The sequence below is a fragment of the Protopterus annectens genome, chromosome 4.part0 (assembly GCF_019279795.1).
Source record: "Protopterus annectens isolate FY-2018-M chromosome 4.part0, PAN1.0, whole genome shotgun sequence".
Taxonomy (NCBI): domain Eukaryota; kingdom Metazoa; phylum Chordata; order Ceratodontiformes; family Protopteridae; genus Protopterus; species Protopterus annectens.
The window spans coordinates 1894941356-1894967770 of record NC_056733.1 but is presented as its reverse complement, the minus strand read 5'-3'; the positions used below and the strand labels follow the sequence as shown (position 1 = coordinate 1894967770).

The 26415-nt window shown below is 37.3% G+C and overlaps 1 protein-coding gene across 2 annotated transcripts in view; it reads right to left on the bottom strand.

Annotated features, from left to right (window-relative positions):
• LOC122800065 (calcium/calmodulin-dependent protein kinase type II subunit alpha) overlaps nucleotides 1-26415 on the bottom strand; it is a 1141826-nt gene that overhangs the window by 841417 nt on the left and 273994 nt on the right. For both annotated transcript variants that reach the window (XM_044069562.1, XM_044069563.1), the window contains exon 2: nucleotides 16260-16332. In XM_044069562.1, coding sequence (XP_043925497.1) covers nucleotides 16260-16286 — 27 coding nt within the window. In that variant the 5' untranslated portion in view covers nucleotides 16287-16332. The remainder of the gene's footprint in view (nucleotides 1-16259; nucleotides 16333-26415) is intronic.

Below are 26415 nucleotides of genomic sequence, written 5' to 3'. Positions count from 1 at the left end.
GCAATTTCTGAGGATTCCTTGCAAGATAAACAAGAGAAGGATAGGGATAGGGCATTGTTTATATTTTCTGCCCAAATCCCAGATTATGATTCAGAGGAAAGGGTTTCCTTAGAATCACCCTTAGATAAATTTTTGTTTTTCACCCTTAGAGAAATTTTTGTTTTTCTGAGACAGTGTCTAGAATGAATAATTTGTTTCAGTGGGAACACGCTATTGTTCCTGAATCTTTGAAGAAACATTGTATGACCACTGTCAGCTCCTCTTCCTCCTCTGTTGCCTGCCTAGGAGGATGTTTTTCCTTCTACCTAGAGTATGCATGATAGTCAATATACACCCTTGAAAAAAGCAGACTGATTTTATAAGATTCCTCAGTCTTACAAATATATTTGTCATCCCATGTGAGTCTCGGCTGTTTCTTTTTAGGGTCCAGCTACTAATAAAAAGTTGGTGAATGTTAATTCTTCTCTTCCAGACAAGGATGAATAAGCTTTTGAAACGTTTTGGAACAGAATTTAATCCTCCATTGTTTTAGCCTCCAGAATTCTGAATTACTATGTTAATTTGTTAAAATAAATGTGTAAATAAATGTGCTGACTCTGTGTCCAGGGCCGTAGCTGCTACTACTGTGACAAGGCATTTTGTTTAGGTACACAATCAGAAATTAGCATTAAATGTGAAATATTAAATTTTCCTTTGGATAAGGAAATTTTGCTTGGTCCTTCTACCACCCAGGTAGTCAAACAATTTGAGGACAGATGGAAATTAATCTAGGGGATCATTATGATTTTTTAATCCTTCCTTCTCAAAATATACAAAAGCCTCTAGTTGTTTGTTTGGAAAACAAAAGAAACTACTGAAATGTTCTGTTGGCAAGCAGGAAGGAACCTTACAGAAGAACAGACAGTCCAGTACTTCAGAACGACTATTGTAGCATCTACCTCTGCCATTCCTTCAGTCTGTCCCAGAGCCTAGTTCTCCACTTCCATTTTGGCATTGCATTCTCTCAGACAAATATTTTCTGAAACTACTTAAGGAAGATTACAAATTGCAGTGGGAATCTGTCTTCATCTTCTAAATCAGACTTTCCTGTTTTCTCTCATTAGGGGTCAGAGAACCATTACCTTTAGATCAGTGGTAAAATTATTTTTATTCAATATTTTTTCCAGTGACAAAGCAGGAGATTTATTCATGACCAGTGTTTTTCCTATACTTTCTCAACCTATTTTTGAAAGTAGCAAAGTTCAGAGAACTGAATTTGCAAGAATTCTCTAACACCTCAAAAGAGTTTTCTGAACACTCGACTTTTAAGATGCTCCTCATCGCATTACAATTGCTACAGAGTTCAGAAATTTTCTAGGATTTTCTATGAATGAGTTACTTCAGTTCTCTGCATTATCCTTTGGGTTATTCCTGTTCCAGGAGTGCTTTACAAATTGTCTGGCTCCAGTGATAGCCCATTGCAGGCTGTACAACATGCATTCCTTTCCTTATTTACCTGACTAACTTAGCATTGCAGAATCTTTTTCACCAAGTGTCAGGAGTCCCATACATGTACAGTATAAGAAATCTCCCTTTAGACCTTAGGCCCCAGATAAATATTCAGAAATCCTCTCTCATTTTCTCTGACAGGGTTGTGTTTCTAGGATGTCTTCTAGACTTGTCCATGCAGAAGGCATTCCTAGCTCAAGAACAAGTGGAGTTATATCTGGAACTCTTCTTTCTCCAGTCTGGGACTATTCAATGATTTTATAGTTCATGGCTTCTATGAGTCTCATAGCTCCCCTTGCAAGGTTGATCATAAGAAAAAGACAGTGTTTCTTTTTAAAGACTCATCCAACATTCCCACACAGTGGATTTCCAGATTCCACTGGGTTTGTGAAGAGAGAATCTCTTCGGTGGAGAGACCACAGGAATCAATGCCTCAGGAATAAAGATATTCTTTTCTCTGTCTCTCTCTATATATATATCTGTCTCTCTTTCTCTCTCTCTCACTCTCTGTCCATTTGTCTCTCACCCCCCCCCGCTCAGTCCGTAAAAACAGATGCATCAGATTTTGCGTGGATAGCTGTAACAATGAAGCTAAAAGTGTAGCATATTTGGAACAACTGAGACAAACTAATAGCACATAAATGTGAAAGAAATGTTAGCTGTGATCCAACAACAGAATCTCTTCACAACCTGGGGTCTGCAGGACATTTTCAGTTCATTACAGACAACACCACAATGATGTGGAACATAAACAACCATAGGGGCACCAGGTCTTACCCTCTTAGCAGACTGACTGAGGCTGCTTGGGAGGTTGCTCTGATGCATTGTTTATACTCTCCAAGCTTTCTACATTCTATCAGAGGAAAATGTAGTGACAGACAAGCTGAGAAGGATGAGGACAGACCCTCATGAATGAAAATTAAATGCATGGGTGGGGGTCTTCCAGAAATTTGTAAAATTTTGAGGGGGCATCTCAAGTGGGTCTGCATACCAACTTTCAAAACAAACAACTCAACATATTTTGTTCTACGAATCTTTGCAAACATATCTGGAGAAGAGATGCTTTTTCATTCCCTTGGATGGTAATGTTCCTTTATATATTATCACTCTTTCCACTGATATCTTAGGGTCATTCTGAAGATTCAGAAGGGCTCTCCAAAGATCATTGTGGTGACTTACTTCTTAGCAAGGCAATGATTGTTCTCCCTTCTTGTGGAACTGGCCAAAGGCAATTATCACAAGCTTGCTCACATATTGGATCGATTATCATTATACTGAGGGAGTTTCATACACCCCACTCTGAAACAACTTTAACTAACTGCCTGGATGATTCAGTTTTAGTAAACCAAATAAAGCACCAGACTTTGAAATGCCAATAACTTCTTAAATTACCAGAAAACTTTCGGGTAGTAACCCTTCATCAATGTGAAAAAGGTACATATTAAAAACCATTCAATTAAATAGGACTCTTAAAAATATCATGAGACACAGCCCCCCAATCAAAATACACCATCAATTAAATAATTCAACTGTAAAAACTCAGTACAAAATGCATAGGGATAAAACATTAAATAAAAACATCACAGACGATTATTTTTAACTTATTTGCTTTAACCTTAACATAAGTTTAATGTTGACTGTGGCATTAATACCAGGTTCACAGTCCACTTATAGATGGATGATACATTTATATTCACTAACTTCTAATTTGTTAATAACATCACCACCACTCATACCTTTATAAACTGTGTCTGTAACTCTAAACATAAAATTATGATCAGAACCAGACTCATTAAGTTGCTTAGCAAAAGTGCTAGTACAAACATTTCTCCTTATATCAGATCGACATTCAACTATACGCACCTTTAGCTTTCTAGTGGCATTTCCCTTTATAAAATTTTGGAGATTTTCTGCATGTAGCTAAATATACAACATTAACAGTATTACAGGTAGCAAAGCATTTAAATACATAACATTTATTTGGTTATTGGATGATAAAACTCATTACTGGTTATTATAGTTTTACAGCAAGAGAAGTTATGGCATGGATACATTCCAAACGTATTACTTATTTACTTTCCTTTGACGTAATCCATCTCCTTATAAAAAAGATGCCCTTTCAAATTAGAATAATTCCTACAAGCAAAGCCAGGTCCTGCACCAACAATTTGTTTAAGTTCAGGCATAGCTTCAAGAATACCCCAATTAATTAAGATAATATTTTTGACCTCATATGTTCTCCTATTAAAAGTAGTGGTATATCGCGGGCTTTTCTGTATATTATTTTCAATAGGAACAGTATTATCTCCCATAAAGTAAGGCTTAGCCTGACCATTCCTCTCATTTAGAACTTCATACATGAGCTCATATAGGAGTCTGCTATTATAACATCTCTCTATAAACTCTTGTGACAAATCTTTCAATTGTTCACTGCATTTATGTATGCCAGTATTCAGGCTGCAAGCTCTTAATAGTTGACTCTTGACAAAACCTTTGAAGGTGTGACCAGCATACATACTACTTTTGTTTAAATGACTGTTGGCCTGCACCTCCTTTCTATAGATGCTTGTGCGAATATTATTACCATTTCGTCTAGGGAGAAATTTAGTTTAATTTTAATTTAAATTTCAAGAAACTTGATGTGATGTTTAAAAAAATCAATAAACTGAATCAGCTGTTGCTGTACTTCTATTCCCTTTATTCTCTCTTGTGTCCCTAGACCAGGAAAAAAATATTTACAGCTTTAAAATCAATTATATCTCTTAAAAGGTTGTGACTTTTAATGAATTCTAAATGGCACGCATATGCAGACAATCTCCCAAGCATTTTATTATATAAATGCACACAGTCTTTAAAACAAGACATTGTGGAAATCTTACCCTCCATAACTGCTATTACTTCCTGTAGGAAGGAGGTGCAGGCCTACAGTTATTTACACAAAAGTAGTATCCATGCTGGTCACACCTTCAAAGGTATTGTCAAGAGTCAACTATTAAGAGCTTGGATTGTCCGTCTATGATCATCGTTGGTCAAATCCGACCACAAGCTAATCACCCTAGACATCCACATCCCACCCCCACCCCCCATTAGGGAAACCACCATAAAAAATTTCTCCAAAGCCAACTTCACACTTCTTAAGACGGAAGTAGCAAACTTCACGACACCCATGCTGATGGACAATAGAGGTACGACTGTTGAATCCTATACAAATGCACTTTATAATCACTTACACGAGTGCATGGATCGTGCTATCCCTAACAGAACCAAGATGCTATTCTCCAAAATAAGGAAGCCAATCTGGTAGTCCCCTGCCATAAACAAACTACAACAGAAGAAAGAAACTGTTGCAAAAAAGAGTAAAATCCCATGATTGGAGGAACTCCGTGGTCAGTCTCAGTAAGAAGCTGAGATCCCTCATAAAATCCTGCAAAGCTAGAAAACAAAATCACCACTGATTCTAAAGACAACCACAAAGCATTCTATAGCTATGCCAAGAGTCTCAATTGCAACACTCAGATCTGCTCTGAGTTACAGCACAATGGCACTAAATATACAGAACCAACTGATATTGTCAACATCCTAGCAGATAGGTTCAGTGCTAACTTTACCTCTCTCTCACCCCCTAAAGGGCCCATCTCTATACCAGAAGAATGCAAAGTTCCTGTAATCATGGCTGTGAGGTAAAAAACACACTCTCCAAAGCCAACAACACAGCATCCATGGGACCTGACAACATCCCAGGCTGCGTTCTACATGAACTACAGAATGAACTGGCACCCCACCTAAGTACCATGTTCAATCATAGCTTCACCTCAGGCTTTGTGCCCACTGAATGGCGCACAGCAACGGTTATCCCACTCCACAAAGGGGGAGCCACCATGACCCCTGGGAACTACCACCCCATTAGCCTGATGAGCCTGGTCTGCAAGGCTATGGAACGTATCATCATGGAACTTATAAACAATGACATTGATAATCTCCAAACTCTGGACCCTACCCAGTTCAGGTTTGTAAAAGGCAGATCATGTCTCCTAAACCTGATAGACTTCTTTGATGCAGTCACCAAAGCCGTAGATGAGGGTAAGATGGTTTACACAGCCTATCTAGATCTTGCCAAGGCTTTCAACACCATCTCCCACTTTGGAATTATAGATAAACTCACTAAACTAGGTATAAATCCCTATATCACAATATGGGTTGCCAACTGGCTCACTGACAGAATCCAGACTGTGAAAGTAGCAGACTCTAAATCCAACTTCAGACCAGTGACAAGTGGAGTACCACAGGGTTCAGTCCTAGATCCTCTCTTGTTTGGTATCTACTTTTATGAAGTACAGGCTAACACAGAAGGTCTTTGGCTAACAAAGTTCGCAGATGACTGCAAACTAGGAGCCATAATCAAAACCCTTAACAATGTAGACATCCTACAGAAGGGCTTCACTGAGACAGATGCCTGGTTTCAAAGCCATGGCCTCAAGCTCAATGTCAAAAAGTGCATTGTCATCCCTTTTGGTAAAAACTGTACCCATGAACTACCACATAGGTGGTAGTCTAATTAACACCAAAAGTGTGATAAGAGACTTTGGGACACAGGTGGACAGTAGTCTCTCTTTTGATAATCACATTGCCACAGTAGTCAGGAAATCCTTCTACGTAGCACACCTCATCACAAAAGGTTTCTCATCCAGGAAAAAAGAGGTCATTGTTCCCCTCTACTCATCACTCATTAGACCCATTATAGAGTACAATGCCCCTTTTGGTATGTACCTCACAAGACATCTACAACAACTGGAAAGGCCGCAGAAATACTTCACAAAGAGGATTACCAGCCTCAAACAGATGCCCTACGCAGACCATCTAAAAAAACTCCAGCTTTACTCTGTAGCATATCGCCTACTCAGAGGCTGTCTCTGCCTAACATACAAAGCTATGTCAAACCCAGAGCTGTTGGACATGCTCCACTTAAAGAAATACCAATCCCTCCAAGCTACACACTCTAGGGACCTAAACCTTGTCACCACAATAAACAGAACATGGTGGAGGGATAGATTCCTGTCCCAGAGACTTCCCATACTCTGGAACAAACTCCCTATCTATATCAAACAAAGCTCCTCATTAACACTCTTCAAGAAAAATCTTGATGATTGGATGAGAGATAGGAAATTCACCCCAGGGATTACTTCTGTGGGTCTGCTTGACAGGGGCACAGGAAAATAATTTTCTTGGGTAGCAAAATCCAGGGTACCATTTGGCTAGGCTTATATAGGCCCTAGGGCCAATAGCCTAGTACCTACCTATGAACCTATGAGCAGACTGTGAACCCAATATTAAAATCACAGTCAGCATTAAACCTATGTTAAGGTTAAAACAAATTAGCTTAAAAATTATTATGTGTGAAGTTTTTATTTAATGTTTTATTTCTGTGCGGTTTGTATTGTGTCTTTAACAGCTAAATTATTTAATTGATAGTGTATTCCGAATGGGGGAAGTGCCTTGTGATTTTTTTAAATGTCCTATTTAATTGAATGTTTTGTAATATGTACCTTTTGCACACAGATGAAGGGTTACTACCTGAAAGCCTTGTGGTAATTAAAGAAGTTATTGGTGTTTCAAAGTCCAACGTTTTATTTGGTTTACTCATTTTTGCTTCATCGAGACGTTGCTAACTGTGGTCATTGATCCAGTTTTGTCATTTTTTTGTTCATTTTAGTACTTTCTAGGCACCTTGTTTCTGAGGGCATGCAGCACGTACTAAGGAGGCGATACATTTGACTACTAGGAAATGTTATGATAGTATCTGGAGGAGATTGTCTTGCTGGTGCCATTGTAATAACCAAGACCCAGTCAGGCATTATGTACCGCTGGTGCTATTGTAAACCAATGTGAATGTATTATCCAAACTCTGGATATGCATAGCCAGCTCAGATATTACCTTGACAGAACTAAACCCTTTAGGAAGGCTGTAAAGCTGTGTATTTCCTATGGTGGGGCAAGACAGGGCAACCCATGTCAAAAGAGGCAATTTCTAGATAGCTGTACTTTGCGATTTCTTTCTGCTATTTACAATATGATAAATGATTTCCATGCAGGGTCAAAGCACATTTTACTAAAGCACTTTCTTCTTCAATGGCAGAATGGAAAGAAGAACTCTAGAACCACTGTAGAGTAAGTACTTGTCCTCAGTCCACATTTTTACAAAGCACTGCTCACTGGATTCCTTTTCCAGGTCTAGGTCAAGCTTTGCTAAGATCATACTCTAGGGACACCCACATCCTAATCCTTCCTTCTCCCAAGTATCATAAGTGATGGTAATTTACCCATATACCTAAGACTACTGTGATTTATGGTGAACATAGTTCAGTTGTATAAGTTGTACTTGCCATAACAGTGCATGTTTAATTAAATCACTGCAGCAGGAGCTACACGAACTCCCTCCATCCTCCTGATTTGTATGTATTTTCTCCTAGTGCACTAGTTAAGAATTCTACCTCTTTAGTGCTTTTTTTTTGGGGGGGTGGGCTCAGAAATGCCTGGAGTACTTTGGCACCCACACTACTATTTTCTCCAATGGGACATTGCACATGCAGAATATATATGACAAGCAGACATTAAATATGACTTACAAGACATGGGTTATGGAGTAGATGTTAGGAATATATAAAATTGAGGTAAGGAGTGTGAAATGTTGGTCAGTAGGTAGACTGCAGTTAAAGCTAGAAGAGGGAGACAGACATCATATAGGTGATGAGTCAAGGATAGAAGGGGTAAACATACTCTGGTTCTTACTGACATGGAACATGGTGGAAAGTATTTGAAAGAGATAGATAAACTGTGAAGGTCAAAAAGAAATTGAAATTTAAGGTGAGCAGTAAGGTATGAAGGTAACTGACGAGGACTGGTAAAAAGGCATTGCTGTGTAAAAGGGAACATAGGTTATAAAGGGATAGGGGGTATGAACTGATAAAGGAAAATGGAGTTATCCAGTTGAGGAGCATACTCACAACCACATGTGGTTTAAGTGTTGTTTTAATTAAAGGCTTGAAGGAGGAAAGTTTCATTGCCTGTTTTAGATATGGAGGGATGGGGTTTTAGATTTTAGATATGTAGCTACATAATTATATAATTAAATATATATTATATAATGCACAGCAAAGGACATAATGTAAGCAGTACCCACGAACAATCACACCCAGCTATGGTTTTGAAAAACACATGAGCTCTGTGATTCTCAGATACATAGCTATCTCTTAGGGAGGCATTACAAGTCCCCTAACATCAGTATTTATCTCCCAACTCACCTAGTATTGCTTCACCAGAAGTTGCTATGGGTCAGGATTCAGGAACATTCTCTATGACCAGATATCAGGCAGCTGTTATCTTTTATCTGAAGGGTCAGACAGCATACCTCAGGCCTTAGTAACAGAAGATGTAGCAGGTCGCTCATGGAATTCCTGGCATGTGATACATCTAAAACAATTAAGCTGGATAGCTCTAAGAAAAAAATACAAAATACAAAGCACCTTTGTCTTCCTTCCACTCCAACTGCTGTTAAGGGGTCCCAATATTAATGGTACAATGGTGTAAAAGGATTGTAGAGCCTTTCTGTCTCTACAACATTGTATACCAGTTTCTTCCCATTCAAACTCAGAAGAGGAAGGGCCAGGTCATGAGTCATGCATCTCTCTCTGCTCCCATTTGAATCAGAATCTGAGAAAAATATAGCTTCTGATTCTATTGTTGAGAAATAATTTCCGATTCTATTGCTGAGAAAAATTCTTTCTCCAATACTATGAAAAAAAAAAATTAAATGGGAAGGAAAAGACATTTTAGAAAATCAGAAGAGATATTTTGACCTTCTTAATGTGGATTATCCAAAAATCCCAACCCCCTAGCAAACCCCCTATCTCTACTAGAAAAGGTTTATCGTCTACAAATTTTAAATCTGCCTTATCAGTCTAGGACTACTGTGAGGAAATTCCTCTGAATTCTGGACTATATGTCTTCAAGTACCCTAATGTTAGTGTGACATTTGGCTTAGTGGATTAAGCATTTGTTAATGAGTTGTTTCCTGTTGTCCAGTGGTAAAAGGTCAGGCTCCCTCAGCTTCCATTGCCAAACTGTGTGCCTTTGAGCAAGTCAGTTAACCAGACAGCAATCCCACACTGAGTCTGAAAAAAGTCCATGGAGATCAGTGCTTTACCCAGAAAACAATAATAAAGACAGAAAGAAAGAAAGAAAGAAATGTTTGATTTAGTTAGACTCCATATCAGGAAGATTGAAAGGTTTCTCAAGTCTATTCCAACTTAGCACTAGCATTCATTATCATTTTCTGTGCTAGTTCTGGGATTTGTCAGGAAAGAACTTTTGTGATATTCAAACCAGATTCAGCTAAACCCGGGTTTGACCCTGCCCCCAAATGCATTCTGTAACAGCAGATGCATCAGAATTTGCTGGGGGGAGCATTTTGCAAAGGACTCTACATTCAGGGAATTTGGGATTCTCATTTCACGAAGAAACACTTCAACTTCAAAGAAATAAAGACCATGATAAATGATTAAAAACCTTAAATTAGATGTGAACTCCAGGACCTCTATTAGTGATAACAGAAAACATCACAGTGATGTGATACATAAACAAGTGAGGGGGACCAGGTTTTATCCTTGTGTAGACAAGCTATGATTGCACAGTCTCTCCCTTCAGGCAACTTACATCCTGTCAGGGCAAGACACTGTAGCAGATTCACTGAGTATAACCTGGACAGACTCTTATGAATGGATGTTACACCCAGAGGTCTTCTAGGAGTTTGCCCACCTGATGGGGACTCCCCAAGTAGATCTGTTTGTCTCCATTCACAACAGACAGGAACAGAAATGTTGTATCAGAATGCGTTACAAACAGGCCTGGAAACAGATGTCGTCTCTTTCCATGGATGGGAATGTCCCTCTCTGCCTCCTCTATTTTCCTGTGATTACTAGAGTCTTACAAAAGAGCAAGAATTAATCCTCAAAAATTCTCCTGGTAAGTCCATTTTAGGTGAGACAACATCATTCTCCCTTCTCATATACCTGCCCATGGGCAAATATGAAAAACTTCCTCACTGAGTGGACCTACTTACACAGGACAAAGGATTTCTCTTCCACTCTGACATTCTGAATCTGAGTCTGACTGATTAGATGACAGGTTCATGATCCATTTTAGTCACCTCTTTACAGAGAACATGCAACAGGTACTAAAAAGGCTAGAAAACCTGCTACTAAAAAATCATATTTAGTTAAATGGAAATGATTTTCTAGTTGGTACCGTACCGGACAACTGGTATCAGTACCATGTATCAGAGACCTGGTATGAGTGCCACTGGTTCTCCAGTACCTGCATGGATTGTTCAATATTGGCATGCCATACATTCTACGAGAGTACAGCTTTTGACCATTTTAGCTTGTCTGCCATTAGATCTACCCTTTCCTCTTCTTTCTCGATGAAACAGTTCTTGAAAGTGGTGTTACGTATTTGACCACCTAGGAAATAGGTAGTTCCATTGTGAGATTTCCAATTTGTTTTGGAGAAACTACCTTTACCTCTGTTTGAAGCCTCAACTTACATTTCTGTAAAGTTTCTTACCTGGAAGACAGCTTTGTTTGTTGCTCTGACTTAGGACAGAATTGTATGTGACTTGCAAGTTCTAATGTGTGTTTACCCCTTTTTGGTCTTTCATAACGACAGAGTAACTCTTACAACTAATCCATCATTTATGCCTAAGGTGGTATCTGAGTTCAGTCTGAGTCACTCAGGTCACCTTCCTGTTTTCCTTCCCCCAACTTAGAAATAGAAGAGAAAGAAAACTTCATTCCCTGGATGTCTTAGCACAGATACTGCCTTGACAAGACACAGGATTTGAAACTGGCAGACTGTTTTATTTCCAATGAAAGTAAGAAGAATAAAAAAATAGACAAAGTACAGATGACTATCTCAGGCTATTCAACTCTGTTAATCTCACTGTGGAAAAAGCACCCCCCTCCCCTGAATGCTAGGGTACACTCTACTAGAACTATGGCTACCTGTGTTTTTTTTTTATTTTTGATAAGGGGTGAGCTCTACAGCCATTCTAGAGGTGGCAACTGGATAATCAGTGTACAGTTTCACTAAAGACTAAAATATGGATTCCTTCTCCATAGCCAGTACAGAACTTGCTAGATTTGTTTCTCCAGGTTTTTCTGGACTCTAATCCTGCATCTTTTATCCTATCTGTATACACGTTAGCAATCCTCCCATATAATGTTTTGCTTCTGTAACGCTGCATAATTTAATGATGAACATAGTGCATTAACCGCACCTCGCTGACTCTGTTCAAGAGAAAATCTAGACCTGTGGATGGAGATCGTGTTTTTTACCGAAATCTCTCTGTCACACTGCTGGACAGAGGCACAACAACAATGCACAACATATTTTTTTTTTTCATATAAGGGGTGACAATAATTCAATAATTTTAGGGCTAATTGCTAAGATAGCCTAGTATAAACCTATGAACCTATGAACCTATTTGTGTAAATAAATTTATCATAATAGCAGGTTTGAATTGCTCATCACTACAGTACTAACACCCACCCTCCATTCCCCTTCTAATTTCTCTTCATTTTCTATATTTTCTTCCTTAGCTACATTCCCTTGGCCTGAGTGGGGTCCCTTCCCCATGTTTCTACTATGAAATAAGATTAGAAATTCAGACTGATCTTAGTTATAAGGCACATGAACTGCTCACATACTAAATTATTTATACTTGGAATTTAATATTATGTATCATGTAAGCACAGAAGAAATATCTGCTTATTTTTATACAGTGTCACTACAGAACAGTTACTTGTTTATATCACAATATCTTAGGGGCTACCTATCCTTGTATCTTTGTAAAAAAAATTGTTTTGTCATGAGTATCTTAAATTAATCTGCTAGAGCTTTTCTCCATGGACCTCTGCTAAAAATGGTATTTGCCCAGTCAAATGTTCCTACTAAACAAAGACAAATAAATAAATATATAAATAAATATAATGACCCCATATAGATAGAGTATGTTATAATCATTCCCTATATCCCTTTAGTTGAAGTGTGATGGCTGCTTTTGTCCTTTTCAGAACCTGGAGACCATCCTCTTCATCTGCACTTTGCAGGTGACTTTGGCTTTCCAACTGTATTGAGGCTACTGGCATTTTTTCCATGGCTCCTGACATTTCAGAGCTATTTGGATACTAGGGTTAGGTTATAAAGAGAGAAGAATGAAAGGTGTGATGTTGTAATACTGCCTCAATGGGATGCATTTCACGGATTCCAGAGAGGCATTGTAATGGACATACCTACAGGTTACTGCACCATTTGTGAACAAGTGGTTTTACTTTGAAAATTTAATACCGTACAGTCATTAGCGGACCGGAGTTCCGCTGTGGTGACCCCTAACCGGGAAAAGCCGAAAGACACAAACAAACAAACAGAGTTTCGCTGTAATGTGTTGTATTGTGCGAACCAGCATAGTCCTTTCTGGTGATCTTTCCCACTCTGGTGCGACCGTGAGTTGGTATGTATAATTTATGGAGATGTGAATATTGCAGAGGGGCTTGCCGCTTGCAAAAAATGTTTTGGTGTGTTTTTCCATGTTTTCACTTTTCCAGTTTTCATATTCAACTTTCAAGAACTGTTGAACTGAAAGGGCATGCTTTGATCGCTCATAGGAAAACCATTTTAATGACTTCTTAAGAATCCTATGAATACCTAAGAGGAATTCTAAGTGGTACTAAGGAGATGTTTAGGAATCTCAGAAGTAAAGAGAGCTGTTCCTTTCAACCATCAAGTTGGAGGGTTAGTAGTATCATGTATTGGGGTATACATAATTCAGATAATAGCAAGTCAATGTTAAGAAATATAAAGAAAGCTACAAGAGGAACACTACATGTCTCTATTGAGCAGTGGATGAAATGTTGCCTTAAGATGGAATTTATTGTAACAAAGATATATAGCCAGAGTTCGTAGAATAGTGCGGGATAGGACAGGAAACTGGTACAGGTTTTTTTGTCTCATTCCAGCATCCCTCTGTTTGATTTCAGGTGATTATTAAAAGAAATGGTATGGGGCATGCAGTTCCCAAATTTTATTAGGTATCTGATGGTCTCACACATCACTGTTTTCACACAGTAGCTTCAGCTGATATTCCCTGCTCCCTGGAAAACAGAGGGGGTTGAATGTGTGAAGATTGAGAATCTGGGCAAAGAAGCAGAAGCAGTAGGTAGGAATGCTTGGACCAACTGCAGTGATTCATAATGCCATTGGGGAAGATACTTTGGATACTCTTTTTATGGTGAAACAACATGGAGTGGAATGAAATATATTTATATTTTATACTGCGAAAAGGGATGAAGTGAATTCACCATTATGGAATTTTAGAGTGAGATACTGGTCTGAAATGGATTGGGGATGAGATTACAGTTGACTGTATAAGGAAAGCAAGCATAATTTCAAAAAGCTAGGGAGCAGTGTGTCTTTCTGGTGGAGGTTTGGTTGTGTTTTACTGAGGTTGTGATTTATGGAAAATTCATGAAAGAATGTGGCTGCAGAAACAGAAAGTGCAAAATCATAGAGAATCCTGATGGTAGAGCTGCAGTTAAATATACTAAAGTAGGTTTGTAGAGGGGAAGAGTCAATTTTTGTTTCAAGATATGGGAAGACAAGGGATATCACACATGTTATCTTTCTGTCGATCTATGACCAGATAGGGTTCTATGGGAAAGCAGACCTATGTTAATCAGCTGGAGCTATGAAGAAGACATCTGTCTCTGGAAAGTACTCCACCAGCTGACATTTGCATTTTTATATGAATGATGATGTTGTCACATTTTTCACATAACATAAACAAGCAAAGATGCCTCTTTGCTGTATGGAGCAGTGATGAAGGTGTAAGGATAGTGTTAATGGGGAATGCAAAAAAGTCACTATAGTGATGAGGTAAGGAAGGTGTGTAATAAATGCTGTCTGGGGAAATCAGATTAACAAATTCAATGGCATTATTTAGGACATCAACAGCAAACAACATCCTTCTGTCACAGTTTTGTTTACCCTTAGGACTACTGGCAGAGCATATGAATGCATATTGAGGTTACAGAAACAGACGTCTTCTCCAGATATAATTTCTTTCAACACAATGCAAAAAGACTGTATTCAGTTTTGAAACAGTGCTTTGGATTCTTGTCATTTTATTCTTTTGTTAAAATAATAGTTTTATCAAAACATATTTTGGCAAATTTTACCTTCCTTCTCCACAAAAAAAAAAGCACCTATAATGCAAGTACTTTTGCAGGGCAGCTGTTCTCCATTGCATTCTTACTTGATCCGAGCACTTCAGATGGCAGAACTAATAACTGTAACGTTACATATATGCCATGAATGTCCACTGTTTCAGGGGGAATACTATTATGTTTAAACAAATATTTGTGGCTGAGACTACACAAAAAGCACACTGGGATTGGGAGCATCAATAAATAAAATTTAATAAAGCATACTTGTAATTTCAGTGCTACCTCCATAGGTACTTGGTTAGTAGTTAGCAGTTCTTTTCCAGGTATTTTCTCCATTTTGTTATGATGTGTGTGTGTGTGTGTGTGTGTGTGTGTGTGTGTGTGTGTGTGTGTGTGTGTGTGTGTGTGTGTGTGTGTGTGCTTGTATATGGGTAGCATATCTCTTAACTGTCCAGATTTTCACAGAATGTTGAGATTTTTGCCTCCTATTTTTGGTCTGTTCCTCATAAAATGTATGTTTTTTTGGCAAATCACTGAGGATTGAAGTCATTAAATTATGACATACATTTAAGTTTCAGACTTATTATCATGCAAAAAATGCATGCTAACAAAAATTCTGTTATTTTAGTACCTTTCTAAGTTTATAGGAGTAATATTTAAAATCTATCCTTATTTTTGGGACTTTGTCCCCCATTACTTTAGGCTGAGAGATTGAGAGTTATGATAGGTAGGCATACGGGTTTGACTTGTGAAGTGGCGAGTCCAATGGAAAGTGTAGCATCTAAGCAGTAAGTAAACTACATGATAATTTTTCCAAAGAAAAAAAACAAAACGAATCATAAAGAAGTAATGAAGTGGCAGCTGTCATTCAGTATGTTTGATAGGGAGTTGAGCTACTGTTTTAAATTTAAAGTAGAAGCTGACCTACAAGAAAAATAAATATGGAAATCACATCAAGGAATTGTACACCCATAACACTGCCTAAAGCACGGCACAAGGAATCCATGAAAAATGAAACTGCATAGCCTAACACAACAAGCAGGATCAACTGTGCATATGTAGCACTTATTCCACCCTACCATTGATTATTGCTTAAATATTCCACTTCCTATGCATATATATTCATATTTAGTTAACACACCATTAATTTGCAGACACTGCACCATGCTTTATTAAATACCAAAAGCATTCAGACCATTTCTTATTGAGGTAGTTCTTAAATGATAGATGGCTAATAGACATGCTGCTTAGAGTAGAGGAAGAGGCCTACCAAGTCTGTGAAATCAGCATGTTGATATGAGCAGAACATGCTATAAGATGTGAAGAGATCTTTGCATAAATATATAAATGTGTTGTGCTGTCTAGCTTTCATGGTACGGTTTATAGTATCCACTTACATCCAAGGGTAAGACATCAGAGCTAAGCCTAAGGGCATAGACTCCCTATTTCATATGCCGCTATACACAACAAAGTCACAGGATATGGAATTTGTCTTACCTTGAGATCTCTGTGCACAACACCCATCTGGTGGCAGTGCAGTACTGCTTCTAGTATCTGCTGAATACAGTGACTGTGGAGACAAATTACAAAAGCGCTGAGTTAAAAAGATACCATTTTAATAATTCTCACAATAAAATACCATATAAAATGTATGTGCTCATTTCACCATTAACTGTTACAGTATTTACATTACGCTATTTAAATGATGTGCTAACAACATCTCTGCAGAGCTCATGTAAATAATTTGGTGTAAGATGAGCAAGAAAATTAAAATAAATATTTGCACAGGCATCAGTCCAGTGAAAAACTAATAAACCTCCTGTAATTTTGTGATGTGTTGAGTTCTGACTTCATGACAAGTGAGTTCAGCAGCCATATGGTCTTGACACATCAACATCAGGATCAACAGATGACATCATTGTTTGGCAAAGCACACTAAAAATGACAGCTAAAGGCCTCTGGCCACCCAGAGTTTTACAAAGTGTCATAGGATAAATAGCCTTTTGTAATGGGAGTTTGCCTGAAGGCTTAGTCAAAGTAAGCTACTCATAACTAAACTGTTTTTTTTTCCTTTTATTAAAAAAAGCTGAATCTAAATTGTGATGATTTCATCACATGGATTTGTATTCAAAATTGCTCTTGATCTTATAAAGGGTAGACATTCTATAGCAAATTATCTTAAAGTTATTGTACAGTACTCTTTTTTTTTTTTTTTTTTTTTTTTGGCTAACATGACTAGACTGCTACCTTGTACAATTTTGGTTATCTGTTTGTGATAAGTAATAGTGTAGGTAAAACAACATTAAATATGTTCTCATCTGATACAGAAAAAGCAATGTTTAGCTGCATGACTAAATAATACATCATCTATAGCTAACTATGAAGTGTTAAATTGTTGACTTTAAGTAGTAGAAATCTTGTACAATCAAATGTCTAATTATGCAACTATAAAATTTTAAATGATAGTACAACAGATACATTTTGCTATATGCAAAAAAGGCACACTGCAAAAAGTAAACATATCAAAATATATGGATTTTGCAGGAGGGTATGACCTATGTACCCCAACACATCTACTAACCATATGTACTAATTTTGAAGTCAAAGTGCCTCAGAGGTGGAGGGAATGCTTTGTTTAACTGCAAAACCAATTTCTCTTATTTAGAGATTTTAACCCAACAAAGATAGTATATTATAGTGGGGGGTTGGGATAAAGTCTTCATATTCAGATTAAATTGGAGCTTACCCACCACACAAAAACAATTCAGTACATTTGATTATAATTTAAAAGCTCTGTTCTCATAACTTGCAATGCACTCAGCTGAGTCATAACTAAAGTGCATAAAATTAATCTTTACCTGTCCCACTGTGACTTCTGTGACCAAATGTGTTATGATTGCTAAGATTATGCATACACACCCTGTTACAAATAGACAATTTGTACATATAGGGATCAAATACAAAGTATAATAAGGACAAATTTACATTTACCATACACATTACAAAGAGAAAGTTGTAACTTCTATTTGAAGTTCATATGTAAGTACTGTGAGTTGATTAAACATATTGCAGCAAATGGCTTTTGTATTTAATGATGTCAGTGTTATTTCAAGTACTTTTTATTATTTTATCTGTATTTCCCTGTAGTCAACATTCAGAGGACACCCAACATGAAATGTGATGTTTATTCACAGAACTAGAATATTCACCTAAATGGTAACACACTGTTAATTTATTGCTGTATAATACACTGTTGTCACATGAATTAGCAAGATATGTTTGCCCGTAAAACATGTTGCACTGTCTTGTGGAGAAATTCTATTTTGGGACTGTGTGCTATTAATTAGTGTTTCTGTCTCTCAGTGTTTGGCTGTTTGATTGTCATCTGGAGTACCTACTGTGTCCATCATGCCTCTCAACCTCTAAGTGTAAGAAATCTGGACAAAGCCTAAAATAATGGGGGGACAAAGACCCACAAATAGGCATAGATTTTTAATATTGCTCTTATAAACTTAAAAAAGTTGCTAGAGTAGCTAGTTTTGTCTCAGTATGTATTTTCCGAAAGATATAATGTCTGAAACTCAAATGGGTGTCATTATTTAGCAATTTTAATCCTTAATGCTTTACCAGAAAACAAAAATTCTATGAGGAACAGACCAAAACTACGAGGCAAAATTGTATTTATTTTATATATTGCATTTGTTTACCAGCAAAGTCCACTGGGCCTAAAAAAGCCCATTTTCGGTGGAGGCCCGAGGAGAAAAGCTCTGACAAGAGCATAGATGCAGAATAAATATTAAACATTAATTGGTACAGAAGTAGAAACAGTGTTACACATAGTCGTTACAGTAATATATACAGAATATATACATAAGTCAGGAATTTAGTTGGTTTGATTACAGTAACATACACAGAATATATACATAAAAGTAGGAATTTATTTGGTTGCCAGATGAATTCAGAGTGGTAAAAATGGAGATAAATTAATCAGCATTATTGTGCCAGTATCAACAATTGATGAAAGAAAAAAAAATAATAAATATGGAGAAAGTATTATCTGGACATTTTGCAAAAATGTGGACAATTGAGAGATATGAGTCTACATTACTGTTCTACTTTATTTTCATATATATATATATATATATATATATATATATATATATATATATATATATATATATATATATATATATATATATATATATATATATATATATATATATATATACCTCTCAACTTCTTTTCACAAGAATTCTGGACAAAGCCAAAAATAATTGGGGTGGGGGAGGAGACAAAGGTCCAAAATAAGGAGCATTTGAAATATTACTAGGATTCGTTTAAAAAAGGTAAAAGAACAACAGGTTCTGAATCAACATGCATTTTCTGAATAATTAGAACTATGAAACAATGTCTGGCATTATTGACTAATTATAATTCTCAGTCATTCACCAGAAAATCAAAATATTTACAAGGCACATGACAAAAAATATAAGGTAAAATCACGGACAGTTGAGAGTTAAGCAAAACACATTCTTAAAAAAATGTACAGGACTAAACAGGGATGTCAACAGTGAGGAAGTTAACATACAAAAGGGACAACTACTTGGAAAGGACACATAATGGATGTAAATGTAAATGTGTCATTTGTGTGGTGTTTGTATCTCATATGGAAACATGACGGATATTTTAGTTCATGTTAGATGTAGACCAACACGGTCTCAATCTATGTTGCATTATTTGAATGCAGAGGTGAAGAGATGTGAGTCACAGTGGGCAATATTAATTTATGAAAATACATGATATCAGTGATATTATCAGTAGGATAGGTTGTGGAGATGGGGGTCCCTTTCAATGACATCGCAGGCAGTATATGTGGAGGTGATGTGGTTGTCCTCAGTGACCTTACTAGCAGCACATGTGGATGAGAAGGGAGGGTTGCTTCAGTGACATCACTGGCAGCACATATTGAGGAAATGCGGGTCCCTTCTCTGACATTACTGGCAGCATATTGGGATGAGATTGAGAGTTCCTTCTGTGGCATTACTGGCAGCACATGTTGAGGAGATGAGGAGCCCCTTCAATGATTAGTGGCAGCACATGCAGAAGAGCTAGGGGGTGCCTTCATTGACATTACTGGCAGCACACATGGAGGACATGGGGGGGGGTCCTTTCAGTGACATTTCTGGAAGCACAATGGCAAATATTATGTGATCACTTTGGTAACATTACCAGCAGCACATATGCAGGATTTGGGGGTCCCTTCAGTGACATTACTGGCAGCACATGTGGAGGAGATGAGGGGTCCCTTCAGTGATTAGTGGCAGCACATGCAGAAGAGATAGGGGGTGCCTTCAATGCCATTTCAATGACATTTCTTGCAACACAATGGCAAATATTGGGTGATCACTTTGTTAACATTACCAGCAGCACATATGGAGGATTTGAGGGTCCCTTCAGTGACGTTACTGGCAGCACATGTGGAGGAGATGGGTGTTCCTTTGTATGAACATTAGGGAAGGAGCCATTACAAAATTACATATAAGTAACAATGTATAAAGGGGTTATCCCTGAAATTATATAAGTAAAGGGCAGGAATTGTTTACACTGGACACAAAGTATGGAGAGTGGTACCAGCCACTGAGCAGCCAACTTGTTCAGATGACATCATCCCAAATATCACAACTGTGTTTGGTCGTGCTGGACAACTTCTTCATTAAAAGCAAAGGAAGATGTCATCACACAGTAGGTACTCAGCATCATAGCTAGACTGGTGTATGCAGGTTATCTTCATGACTGTGGTCAGAATGACTCCATGATCAAGATTTCGGAATTAGATTTTTGTCCTGATCATTACGTCATATAACATACTGCAGAACCTGTTATTCTCTGATTCACTCTAAATATTATAGTATGCACCTAAGACAGCTCTCTTATTAAATACATTTTTAAGTGATTAAGGAAGCACATGGTAATGGTAATGTACCATTTGTAATAGTGCACATCTGCTGAGTAGCCACCTGCCCCTTGTAACTGAAATGAAGGTGATTAGTTATGTAGCCATGAAGGAGTGAATCTGGAACAAATAGAAAGACCAGAAAATACATAGTGGAAACACTAGTGGGAAGAGCATATACAAAGGTAGTCACATCCAGGTAGCAAATGAAAGGGTACCAATAAGAAATGAGGGTGTGAAAAAATGAAGCCACACATCTACATGCACTATGGTTAAGTAACAAAGCACAGTGAAATCTCATTTACTGCAGATGACCTACAGCTGGTCCAGTGCTGAAAGCAGGATATTGCAGAGTAATACAACCATGTGAGAAACTGGTTAATTCACCAACATGTAAATCACAAAGTATATTTTTGTAGTTATGCAATGCTACTTTATAAAAGTTAATTTTGCTACTTGATAAAAGCTATGTTTCATTTGTTCGTTGTTTATGAAATAACTACACAGAGTGTGGAAAATGATGAATTTGCTGACAATGGCATAGTTTGTCCCAAAGAATTATTCTTTCATTATGATTCCTTTATTTAGAAAAAATATATTATGAATAAATGAACTCTATGCTGTTATCATTTTTGTTGGTAGTGCTTTTTGCAGTACACCACTGTTTTCTTACTTTGGATACATGGACCAAGCATTTTTTGATGTGCAATTTTTTTTCAGTTCACTGCTATCCTATTACTGTTGTCTTTCTTCACTTTTATACAACATTCAGGATATTTCTGGTGAGGGAGGAGTTACTTTTATTTTGTATTCTGTCTCTTTGTGATTTAGTGATACACCTTTTAGCTATCTGGAGTCACGTCAGAGTTGTAATATTACTATTACTATTATTATTATTATTATTATTATTATTATTATTATTTGGGGAAGAGGGGTTCTGAACTTGCCAAAGGTTTGTAATCAAAATGAGAGTTCATAATCCTGCAGGTTTACTTTGTTTGCAGCATTTATACTATGGTTTGCTAAACATAGGTGACATATATGCCATTTCGACTGCACTTAAGAAAGCCCTCATTGACAATGTGCATCTAGAATCTGTTCAAGTCATCCTGTCTATGCAAGACAATTATCATTTGCCTGTGAGCAGTTTACAATACATTACACGTGAAAGAGTGTGCATGGCATTGTGATAAATGCTCACAAGTGACTTGTCTTGTCTATAAAAAGCAAACAAATATTTCATACACTGCAGCAAAATAAGGGCTAAGAAGCTCATGGTTTAGTTCAGAAATGTACTGGATTTGATGATGGAATAACTAGTGTAAACTCTTAGTCATCTCATTAGTTCTATGTAGTTCACTTACTGCTTCATTTTCCTGTTGATTATATAATCCAAATCAGGATCAAACAGAACCTGAGACCTGTCTTGTCATGCAATGGTTGCAAGTCAACAAAACTAAACCTGGATGGGACAGCAGCCCATTGCAGGATACAAACACATAAAAGCAAATGAGGTAATGACCAGTTCACCTATGGCATATCTTTGGGGTGTAGAAAGAAACTGCAGTACTCAACAGGAAGTTATGAAGACAAAGGGAGGGCATGCAGATGGTTCTAATGTGAACCGTTGACATCCTAAAAGTCAACACTTCAAAACAATGGGAAAAAAAAGCCCTAAAAATTAAGATGGCAAAAAAAATCTTTTTTTATTTTTTCTTGTTTTTTTGCAGAGAGGCATGCCCCCTGAACCCGTTGATGTGGGGAGCATGACCGCACAGCTCTGATGTTATATATACCAATTCCATGGTTGAAGAAGGGGAAAAAATCTCCCAAAGATGTGAATCATTGCTGGTGTACACTTAAAATCAGTCCGGTCATGATTTCCTGTGCAGAAAAGTATTCAGTCTTATGCTGTTCATCTTTTCTTCTGTGGGCTAATGACACTCAGGGAATTTCACCTTGAGCTTGTATAGGAAAGCAAATGGAGACACCACAAAGAATTCCTTCCACGAACTGAACTGGAAAACCAAGCAGTGGATGACAACAATGCGAATTAACACATCACTGTACTAGCCTGGTTCTATGGTTAAATGATTACATTTCCAACACAGAGGCATACATATGAAAAGCTGAAGAACAAGGCAAGGTTGTACCTGCTTGTATATTTCTGTTTTATTTTTTCCCTCTCCTCTTCTTGGTTTACTTGTCTTATTCTGGCTATTTTTTTTAATAGTTCTTTTGACTTCCTATTGTAATGCTTTGACCCATAATTATGAGATCTTAAAATGTAAAAATAAAAAAAAGAAGAGAGAAAGTAAAGGATATAGGAGAATGTTAACAATCGCTTTTCTCCTTGATTCCTGCAACCCCAAATGTATGTGAGGCTGCAAGCCCCCACACCTCTACTACTTATACGCATTAACTCTGTGATTGTAATACCTCAAATAAAAGGGAATATGTGAACACATGGTGATCTCAGACTTTGTAAATGTGAGCCCCCAGTCTCACTATTCTGGGACTCAGATTTACAAGTCTTGGACTTTAAACCTGTTACCAGTACTTTTACTTCTTTCATAACAGCTGGTTGGTAGACACCGTGAGTACCATGGTGCATCGGCCCCCCTTTCCTTTTCATTTCTATTAGCTTTTTCTAGTATTTTGACATTATTGCAACTTTTTTACAATAGGTTTGTTCACTAAACTGAGTCAGACTAATGTTTTTATTTAATCTATTCTTCTAAGTTTGCTTTCATTGTGAAGTAATTTGAATTTTAGTTACACTTCTGAATTCTAGGGTGCGTTAAATGCAGAACAGAGTGGGTATTTTAGGGTAATAATGGATTGCTCAGGGGTGATGACACAATGCATGGACAGCATCAATGCACGTAGCCTTTGGTCTCGTGAGGGTTTTTTCTTGTATCTTTCTTTCTTTTTTGAGTATGTTTTAGTACTGTTTTGTCATTTTAAATGATGTTTTATATTTGCTTCCTGATTTTTGTAGAAAAAAGTACTCCCTTTCCTTGCTCCTTTAAACTAGGATGTTGCATGTATTGTACTTTTAGAAACAGACAGATAATAGAACACAGATGTATGTAAAAGGAAATCCAAAAAACAAATGCTTGGTGCTGATACCCCAACCAGAGAACAACGATTGAGAAGCCACAAAAACAAAAGAACTCTGGAACGGTGCTGTTATGTATCCAAAAATTTAATAAAATTCTGCCATAAAAAAACAATGAATTGGAGAGTTTGAAGGGTCTTTTTGTAGAGAGGGGGTATAATGAAACCATGGTCAAAGATGTTATAGAGAAGCATAGAGATAAAAGGGGTCATAAATATAAGCCCTGGTTATCTAGGCCTGCTAGGGATTTAGCTATACCTTCAAGAGAAATGAAACAGGACGCTAGATTTAAGGTTATGTTCACTTATAGTAGTGATATAAAAGATATCACTGGAATTATAAGGGACAACTGGAACATCCTTACTAGTGATGACAGAATCAACACCATAGTAGGGCCGACTCCAGCATTTGGATATAGGAAGAATAAGAGTCTAAAAGACATTCTATGTGGGGAACATGTTAGTTTATCTTATACCCCTGCTTTATCTGTAGGCAGCAAGCCTTGTGGTAGATGCAAGGCCTGCCCTTATATTTCTCAAGATGTCTCTTTTATACATCCTGTTACTAATAGGACCTATATGTTGAAAGCTAAAGCCACTTGCAGGACTAAGGATATAGTGTATCTGGCTAATTGTAAGTCCTGCCCATGTTTTTACGTGGGCAAGACGAATAATATGTTCAAAGTTAGAATATTGCAACATCTTTCTAGTATAAGAAACAAGGATACACATAATGCTTTGTTCAGACATATTAGTGAACATCCTACACATTGTTTTACTTTTAGGGCCATAGTCAATGTAAGGCGATATAAAACACTACACAGAACAGATAGAGTCAAGGAAGATCCTAGAGTTTATGGCACATAGGAATCCAGGGCTCAATGATGTTGTTCCTATTAAACCCACCTTAAAAAATAGGCGGGTTTTTTACTGATTTGATTTCACTAATTATTCATTGGCTGTGTTCTTATTTAAATTGTGTTCTGCACCATTTTACCTTTGTCTGATGAAGGGTTAACACCCGAAAGCGCTTACCTCTCAGAAGTTTGTGTGTTTTTTATGGCAGAGTTTTATTAAATTTTTGGATACATAACAGCACCGTTCCAGAGTTCTTTTGTTTTTATGTATGTAAAACGCATTGGCAATGAGTGCTTATCGAAAGGAGCTATCAGGAAGCTCACCAACAATGAACTGTCTGCAACCTCATCCAGTTAGAAAGTGGCAAAGTGTAGGCAAGTGTGAGTCTGCAATAAAGTATATGCGTGTGCGTGTGTTTATAATAATCCCAGGAAGCAGCATCTGTTATTGCAGTACTTTTCTGATTTTGTATTTTATCAGCTGGGGCACACATTTTAACAACACAGTGACACTCTGTAGTAATAAATGCTTTTCTGAAATGCCCAAACGACCCATCTTTAACTGGAGGAATGACGTGGGGAAGTTTGACTGAAGCTGTGACAGTCTGTACTGTACTTTATAACAGTGCCAATGTAATATACTCAAGTAGAGGCAGGAATAGTTTCAGCATGAAGTGTTTCTTATATTGTTGAGCACATTTTAAGTACAACTTTTAAATATAAAGCAGAGAATAACTACAACACCTGGATATTTTTAATTTGAACTGCTGTGGTCTGATAGTTATTTTGACAAATGTCAACCTACAGCTGTCAAAGTAACTACCAGATGATGGCAGTTCATAGATTTACACAAGGCAGGCCTAATTTAGCAGTAAAACAGTAAAGAAGTAACATGCATTTAAGATCTGGCTAATACATTTTGCAGTAAGTGTTAGACGTAGAATATGCCAGCAATTAATTTTGTTTTAGATAAAGACCTTTTTTAACTTGAAACTGCCACAGCAATTCAGAGGCTTATATAAGTTTAGTCTGTTAATTTATTCACAGTATTAGGGAGCTGATAAAAACTTTACATTGTCATGACTTCACCTTGTAAGGAATTTCTGGTGCTTGTGTTTCTTCTTGTTTTTTATTTTAGCACCAATCCATGACACTGGGTGTGGGTAAACTAAGCAGTACCCCATCCCAGGCATGGGTTATTGCTATCATACAAGAGTATTACCTTGTTGTGATACTGCATACTTGTAATTGTTTGCATTTGTATATGGTTCACTATGTGCTTTTCCACTTTGTTGTGGAAATACAGCTCTCCATGCAGTTTCCATATTTTTGTCATGAACAGAGAAAGGCTTTCTATTGAAATGTCAGCACTCAAAATTCTGACTGCCGACAACCTGAAAAAAAAAACCAGACAGAAAACACAGGAGAAGAGTGTATCTTGAAAATCTCTCTTCTTCTTAAAACTTATTTTTGTGGGGGGGGGCAAGCCCCCCTGTACCCCACACCCCCCAAACAATATACAAACTCAGAAATTACCGTACCATGGAGAAAAAAGAATATTCTGAGAAATGACATCTCTAACTTAGTATATGTAAGTCTGATCTTCCTGCCATTCAGTCTCAGTATTTCTGTACTCGCTTTAGAGGGTCTCAACATTTTAAATGGTTACCATGGAGAAATTGTAAAACTGATATTTATTTAGGCTGATTTTTGTTTTTAATGC